Here is an 8,748-nt window from a genome sequence, read left to right on the forward strand (position 1 = left end):
GGGATAGGCTCTAATGCCTCCTTCCTTCTCCTATTGTGTCATATTTGTACATCCTTCAATCCTATCCCATGTTTTTCTTAAGGGGTGATGTTAGGATATTCCGACACATTGGAAATAGTTAAGTATAACTCGGTCTAGTATATAGTTAGGTAAAGTGTGTTTCTTTACTATGTGCTTTTGTAACTTACAATCCGACGGTCACGATATGTTCTAGACATGCAGTGATCCGATAATTCATTCTATCCTCGGTATTACCGACATTTGATCCGTGGCTTGACACCCAATTGGTCCATGATCTCTATTTAAAGAGCATGGAGGGTCATTTGTAAGGTGACTGTTCATGAGAGAAGCTTATGTAAATTTTCTTTCTTTTATTAATAAATTGCCTAAAGTGTCTGCATTGGCTCAGGTCGTGGATTGTTTCCCTCTTTGAGGGTTTTAACCACGTCAATAATACTGGTGTATTGATCTGTGATCTGTTTGTGAGCGGTTTCTTTTGGTGTTCTATTTGAGGAAATTACCTTATAAATTCCTACATACGGAGGAATTTTTAGGTTAATTTTGGAAAAGGGTTTCTGCTCCATTAAGTGAATTTCAGACTGTGTAATTATAATAGCAGTTACCTAGACTGTATAAATATTTGAGGTCTAGAGCCAGTTTTTTTTTTGTAACTAAGAGGTTGCGGCCTGCAAGCTTCTTTTCTAGCTTGTAACTTCTGGCTTTTATAGTTAAATTGTTTAATGTAAGATTTGGGGGTTAGGCACTGTAAGTTCAATGATATATGAAGAAACCCTCGATTTGGGGGTTCTGGTTTGTGCTTGTGTTTTCGGAAATAAACTTGATTGTTCATCAGTTTTCATATATATATAGTTATTTCCTTTCTGGATATTGACTACAACTATGCTTGTATGCTCAAGGTTTTCCTTTGCTTGGGATTCGTAACCCTATTCCACTATTGTTTTGGAATTCTAGAATTCTCTAACGACAATTTCGGTTTAAGACTTTTACTGTGGTGTTTTTTGTTCTTTCTGTTGACCTGCAACATCCTAGCATCCAGTGTTGTACATTGATATTTCTATACAAAGTTATTCACGTCTGTTATGATTTATGCACCGTGGATTGTTAAAGCGGAATTTCCATGCACCTTAGTTTACTTAGTTGGAAATTTTAATGAGTATAATGTTTTGTAGAATGCTATTCCAGCTCTGCCCTATTACAGGGTTATTTAAGTTCTTGATGTCTTCTAGCCTACCTCTTTCTTTTCTACAAGCTACCTTTCGAAATTTACTCACGGTCTTTATTTTTCCCTTCTGAGGTTTTTAAGATTCTTGTTCAAAAACAGAAAACAACTACTCACATCTTACCCAATCTTCAGGGTTACACATGGTCTATACTTATCTTCTGAGTCTATGAAATAACAGAAGTAACTATTCGCATTCATCCTATCTACAAGGTCACACACAGTCTTTTCTTTATCTACTGAGTCTATGAAATAACAGTAAATAATTGTTTGCATTTACCCTATCTACAGGGTCACACACAGTATTTTCTTTATCTACTGAGTTTATGAAACAAAAGTTAATAATTTTACTTGAAACAAGGCCAAACAGTCATTCTATTTGACAAGATAAATCTTATGATTATTCTTCTAGTAATTCCAGAGTATACTTATCTGTCTGTCACTAATGCTCCTGTTGTCCATATGAAACAGACCTTAATCTTTTGTTTTGTTTTGCCTCCCAACCGTAAGACTTGTAATTCCAGCCTCACTATTTGACCTAAGTCTCCCCCTGAGCTACCCTCTCACAGGGTTTCTCCTCAAGACTTTTAGTCTTGAATAATAGCAGCTATCTGGTCTTAACCAGACTTAGCTCCTTCAATCTGTCTATCCTTCCAACACAGTGACACATTTCTCCATTAAAATATCAAATCCTCTTTTTCTTGATCTCAAATACCTCTATCCTCTTGATCCCTTCCTTGGAATAAATCTCCAAGGAAGTAGTTAGGGTTGGGTAACCACCCAACCTAACTGCTTGAGAAAGTAAAATTGTCAACCTTCAAACATTTCACTCCCATGTAACTTTAATCAAACAATTACTACCATCATTCAGGCATTTCACGAGGGACATCGCAGTAGCATAAAAAATTACATGCTTTTATCTTTTAAGGTTTTATTTAGATGACTTCCTAATTATAAATATCTATATTTACCCTCTATGTATAGTAGCAAATATGGAATTTCATCCATTTTTGTTTAGTTTCTGTAAAGCAAAAAAATTTCATGTATTTACTTTTTAATTTTTTATACATATAGTTTTTCTATATTTGGATTTATAATATCAAGCATGAAATTCCATACCCACTATTTATTGACCTTCTATTTTAAGATTGTATTTTTAAATAAAAATTTCATTATTTATTTTATGGGTGTAATTTTAACCATTTAATAAGTCTGTTATCACTTTTTATTACTTAATAAAGATTTTATATATATATTTTATTTTAGGTTCTAATCGGGGTGGTTAAAAGTATGGTTTATTTTCTCATCCATTCTATTTCTATTTTCTATAAGGATACATGTTGGTCCGCAACCAAATTAATCCATGCCTAACCCCGAGAGGGTCGAGGAGAATTGAACCCATAACCTCCAATGGAAAGGTGCTTTAACAACGAGACCTTGACCAATTGAGCTAACCCTGAAGGATATATTTATTCATATTAATCTATTTTAAAATAATTTTTTTATACTTAATTAATTGAAAATTCTATACTTCATCTTATTAATTTTTTATATAATTCAACCAATATACTTAATCCTATTAAGAATTAATGATGCAAGGGCATGATGTTTTGGGCTCTAACGTGGCCGCAAGCAGGCAGGTAGCGCGCGCGCATCACCGCACCTGCACAGAGACAGATTAAATCATTTTTACCACAGTAATTATGGTTTCTCGCGATAGATGTTACAATTTCTCTTGACTTGTCGACATCTGGTCCCTACGCTCGCAATCAACTAACTATTCGGCGATTTTGCTGGCGGTTTCCAACTATGGACAGAATGGATATCAAGGAGGAGGCGTTAGATTACTCCCTAGACCCGTATGAGGGACAGTCTATCTTCGATAGTCGTAGCCCTAACCCTAACATAGAATTCCCTACTCTGAATAGGCTCTCATATCCGGTTTCCTCACCGATTGTTTCGCTACCTGGATCTTCCTCATCACCTATTCGTTTCGGATCACTCTCCCTAGAAACATCGGGCCTTGATTATCCCCCTCCTTCCCCCGGTACTCTCAATCAACTCGCCGCTATTTCGCCTCCATCACCCGTATTTGATCCGCTACCTGCTCACAACCCTTTGTCCCCTCCTTGTTCTATCCCCCCATTCCTCATCTAACCCTAATTCCTTCCCCTCGGGCTGCTTCGACTCCCCAGTCATTAAGGCCAAAGCCTTGACTCCACAGACGGATGCGGGATCAGATCTGTTGAAAGAGCATCCATCGGCACCGAGAACGGGAAAAAGAAAGGTTAAGTGCGTGAAATCTTCAGTGAAGGACCTCACCATTACATTCGGTGAAGATATCCCGATGGGCGAGGTGGTGGACAAGGTTAACACGGTTCTTGTCGGGCATGTTAGAGGAAGAGCATACTCAGCGACCAGGCTCACCAACTGGGTAAAAGAAATTTGGGGAGGCATGCTTCAGGAACTACCAGAGGTTCAGAGCCTAGCTAGAGGATGGTTCACGCTGCATTTCTCCAAGGCAGACTACACTGAATTGATACTCATGAAATATTGGCATATTGAGATGGCACCGGTCCTTCTCAAGCGCTGGTCTCCATTATTTGATCCAGAATGGGAGCAGATAGGAGCAGGTCCCATATGGGTGCGACTACCAGGCCTTCCACTTCAATTCTGGTCTGAAGTAGTGTTTATAAGGATCGGAAATGCCCTAGGCACCTATCTGGAATACGATAAAACCTATGTGCAGACAAAGAATCGAGCGCTGGCAAGAATCCTGGTACACTTGGACACAAGGGAGGGCCTGGAAGAGAAGATTACCCTCAAGTGGAGGCATTATACTAGAGTTCAGATTTTGGATTATGAGGGAGTTCCATTCCGTTGTAGGAGGTGCCACAAGGTAGGGCATGTATTCAAGGAATGCCCTTTGCTCACGAAATCAGCAGAACCTCTTGGCTCACCAGCACCTCAAAAGGGAAAAGCTACTGCTACTGCATCTTGGAACAACACCCCGGTCCTTAAACAACTTAATCATGGTGAATCCTCAAAGACAGTGGAGGAGCTCCACAGTTCGCCCTCGCCCCCTCTGACTTGGGCAAGAGTTGTCGCTGCTGCAGAGGTCGCAAGAAAAGCGGGTACAACACCACTCTCTCCCCTTTCCTCTCAATTTACTTCTTTGTCACATGTTGTATGTTCATCAATTGATATATCTTCTCCTCTGACACCTGCTATCACATGTGAGATTTCCTTACCTCCGCCCATCATTGCCTCCACCGCCCCTACCTTGCCTCCGCCCCCATCCTCGCTCGGGGCCTCGGCCATCTCCCATCTGGTATTGCCCCATTCTTACAATCTTCGCTCTCGGATTATACCAGATCCCTGCATCCAATCTGGTCTAGGTCTCTCCTTCCTTGGACCTACTACTCAATCAACCCGAGGCCAAAAATCTTACCTATCCAAAGCCATACAGAAGGCCGGGGCTGAAGTAGCCTCTGGCAAGTAGTCCACTATGGAAGGGGTTCTTAGAGCACTAAACACCCCGGGAGGGGTTCCACCATGAAATGCCTCTCCTTCAACTGTAGAGGTCTGGCTAGTGCCTCCAAAAAACTAGCCTTGAGGAGGTTATTTGAAAATGAGCCTACTGATATTATAATGCTGCAGGAAACCTTGGGCAATGCAGAATCTATTGAGAAAACCCTATCCACCATCAAACCTGGTTGGCAATTCCATGCTCTGGATGCCATAGGTAGATCTGGGGGTTTAGCCATAGGATATAACCCTCGCTCCATTAATGTATCTGCCACTTGGGGAGGAGTGGGATTTATTGGACTGGATCTATTCTCGGCTGAGCTTGGATTATCCATCAGATTCATCAATGTTTATGGCCCCTGCCAGCGGAGAGAAGAATTCTGGCAGTTCTTTCTTCACTCTAATATTACATCAGTGGATCAGGTAATCATTGGGGGTGATCTAAACTTCTCCATAGGTTATGGGGAATCCTGGGGGTCACAAGCCCAAGTTGACCCCATGTCTGATTTCTTCAAGGATATTCTGGACCAGCATAATCTTACTGATGTTCCCATGATCAAGCCTCTGCCCACGTGGAGAAACAGAAGAGTAGGGGAGGCAACTCTGGCTAGAAGGCTTGACCGTTTCCTGGTCAAAGTTCCTCTGCTTCAAATACTTTCTAGATATAGACAGTGGGTTGGGTCTGGGGGAATATCAGACCACTCTCCTATCTTTCTGGAGATTCTTGGACCTGATGCCAAGCCAAAGGCCCCTTTCAAATTTAACCATGTTTGGTTACAAGATGCGGGATTTACAAGTTTAGTCAAGGACTATTGGACCTCCCACCCTATATCCAATCACAGATCGGCGGCTGAAGGTTTCTGCCATAACCTATCACAGCTTAAACACTTAACCATAACATGGGCAAAGGAGAAAAAGCTAAGGATGATCAGTCGATTATAGCTATTGAAGCTGAGCTGATCAATTTATTGGATGACAGAAATCTTGGCTTTACCTCAGCAGAAGAGAAAGAAAAGTTGATTGAGCTTGAAAAACAGAAAGATAAGATTCTAAAGGAGAGAGAAGAATCATGGAGACTGAAGAGTAGGGCTATATGGTTACAGGCAGGAGATGAAAATACAAAGTTCTACCAAAAATTTGCAAAAGGAAGGAAGATAGCCAATACTATTTGGAAAATGCCTCTTCCAGATGGAGAGCAAGCTGACAATTTCAACAAACTATCTAGGTTAGGCACCTCTCACTTTCAGAATCTGTTTAGATCCCCACAAGAAGCAAATCTGGCTGATATCATACAAGTGGCAGGTCTATTTCCTAGATATGTGGGGGAGGAGGCAGCTATTGGACTCAATTCTCCAGTTACCCTGGAGGAACTTGAAGGGACCTTAAAGTGGTTTAAAAAAGACAAAATCCCAGGCCCAGATGGGTGGACGATCGAGTTTTACCTGGCATTTTATGATTTTCTGGCCCAGGACCTTCTTCAGGTTGTGGAGGAATGTCGGTCTACTGGCAAAATGTACAATGCTATCAATACTACCTTTATCGCTCTCATTCCCAAATCCGACTCCCCTGCATCCTTCAATGATTTCCGGCCCATCTCTCTCTGCAACTGTCTCTACAAGATTATTACCAAAATCATTGCAAATCGTATCAGGCCTATCCTATCTCAGCATATCCTCCTTGAACAGTTTTCATTTCTCGAAGATCAACAGATCCATGAAGCCATCGGTACTGCACAAGAAGCCATTCATTCCATACGATCCAGAAGACTAAAGGGAATCATCCTCAAGATCGATTTGGCTAAAGCTTTTGACCGGGTGAGTTGGCTTTACATAAAAATGCTTCTTATTCACCTGGGCTTCCCCCATCATTTTACTACATGGATCATGGCCTGCATATCATCGCCCACCTACAGCCTCCTCATCAATGGCTCTGCCTCTCCTTTCTTCCATGCTGAAAGAGGACTCAGGCAAGGTTGCCCTCTCTCCCCCCTCCTCTTCCTGATTGTCATGGAATGTCTAAGCAGGCTAATCTACCATGAAAAACAGAATGGCAGATTATCAGGATTAAAGATAAATGATCAGTGCTTCCTGACTCATCTCCTATTTGTGGATGATGTCCTCATTTTCTTGGATGGAAGTATTCGTGATTCGGTTTCCCTTGACAAGATCCTTGCCACTTTTTACAGGGCCACTGGTATGATGGCAAACCATGCAAAATCTACCATTACTCAGGCTTTCACTTCCGCTCAGGAATCCACCTTTGCCCTGCATCACTTCCCTTATAATCCCCGTCCTCTTGACCAGGGCTTCAAATACTTAGGATTCTGGATCAAGCCCTTGAGTCATAAGATAGCTGACTGGACTTGGTTGATCACCAAATTAGAGAAAAGAATATCCCACTGGAGCCATCATTTCTTATCCAGAGCAGGCAGGCTGGTGCTTATCAAATCTGTCCTGGAAGCTACTCCGGTATTCTGGATGGCTTTAGCATGGATCCCTAGAAGAATCCTGGCTCGTCTCAAGCAAATTTGCTGCAGATATCTATGGAATGGAGGCCAGGACAAAAGAGTCTTTGCATGGATAAGCTGGAACAAAATTGCCTTGCCCAAAAAGTGGGGAGGATGGGGCCTCAAAGATCTACCCTCATTTGCACAAGCTCTGGCTGCAAAAATGGGATGGACTCTTCTTACCAAGCATAATCTTTGGACATCCATCTCCTATCACAAATATATCTGGCCCCTCCAAATAATGGATTGGATAAGATTTTTTGATTGGAATAGGACAGGTATATCCTCGGTTTGGAAAGCTCTACTGTTCTCGCTCCCTCTTATTCGAAGTCACCTTGCATGGAGAATAAATGCAGGAACCGATGCTCGCATTGGGTTGGACCCATGGACTGGGGGAGGGGGTAGATGTTTCCTCCCAAGAGAGCTCACTCTATTACTTAACCAACATAACATCAAGGTAATTGCTCATATTGCGGATCAAGAGAATACCTCTGTTTTTACTCAAGCATGGAAATCGGCCACTCAGCTAAACCTGCCTCCTTATTGGCACCACATCTGGAATGAATATACAAATGCATTGAGTGAATCTCATATCCGCATCAAGGAGGGACCAGACGAGCTCATGTGGTGTATGGCAGAATCTGGAATCTATACCCCAAAGGAAGGCTACCTGTGTCTGCTTCAAGACAAACAACCTGAAAACATTCAAAAATGGTGGAAGCACATATGGCAATTAAAATCTCCACCCCGAACCAGACTTTTTTTCTGGTGCATCCTTCGAAACAAAGTACCAACAGGGGATATGCTTACTCACAGATCCATGCATGGTCCACATTGGTGCATACTATGCAAACAGAGCACCGAAACGACCAAGCACCTGTTCCTCACCTGCAATACTACAAAACAGATCTGGAGAGCCGTTGCTGCTGAGATCAGATTCACGGGAGCATGGGAAGGAGACAGTATAACAGCAACATGGGAAGCTTGGAACAACGCACACACAGGGTCAAATCTACCATGCCTACCCCTGATCATTTGCTGGGCAATATGGATGGCTAGAAATAAATTGACTTTCGAGGATTGCACGATCAGATGGTAGAACATAACTGCAAAAATCGTTGCTTCCTACCTTGAACTCCCTGAATACTCCCCACCACGACCACGCAGACCCACTGCTCCTGATCCTATAGACTACTCCTCTCCGTGGGCCTTTTTCGATGGAGTAGCCCAACAACATGGATGTGGGGGGGGGGGGAGACACCAAATTGGTGTATGAAACCCCTTGTTTATGGGACAAGGGACCCCTATTAAATTATAAATTATTGATATATAATTTGTTCATTATTAAAGTACAATATAACTAATAGATTATTATTATTATCCAATTTTAAATTCAAGGCCAAGGCCAAGACCAAGGCAGACACCAAATTGGTATATGGGACCCCTTGTTTATGGGACAAGGGGCCCCTATTAA

At 42.0% G+C, this 8,748-nt stretch overlaps 1 protein-coding gene across 1 annotated transcript; it reads left to right on the forward strand.

The window, feature by feature from the left end:
• The first annotated feature begins 3,587 nt into the window (after positions 1 to 3,587).
• LOC149188056 (uncharacterized) lies at positions 3,588 to 8,373 on the forward strand. Its single transcript, XM_089409856.1, has 5 exons — positions 3,588 to 4,571; positions 4,901 to 5,564; positions 5,678 to 6,281; positions 6,420 to 6,582; positions 6,814 to 8,373. The coding sequence occupies exons 1-5, from the start codon at positions 3,588 to 3,590 to the stop codon at positions 8,371 to 8,373; spliced, it is 3,975 nt and encodes a 1,324-aa protein (XP_089265982.1).
• The last annotated feature ends 375 nt before the right edge of the window (positions 8,374 to 8,748 follow it).

This window comes from Pinus tabuliformis, chromosome 3_1 (genome assembly GCF_031772625.1).
Source record: "Pinus tabuliformis cultivar Carrire ecotype Pingquan chromosome 3_1, CPIR1, whole genome shotgun sequence".
Taxonomy (NCBI): Eukaryota; Viridiplantae; Streptophyta; class Pinopsida; order Pinales; family Pinaceae; genus Pinus; species Pinus tabuliformis.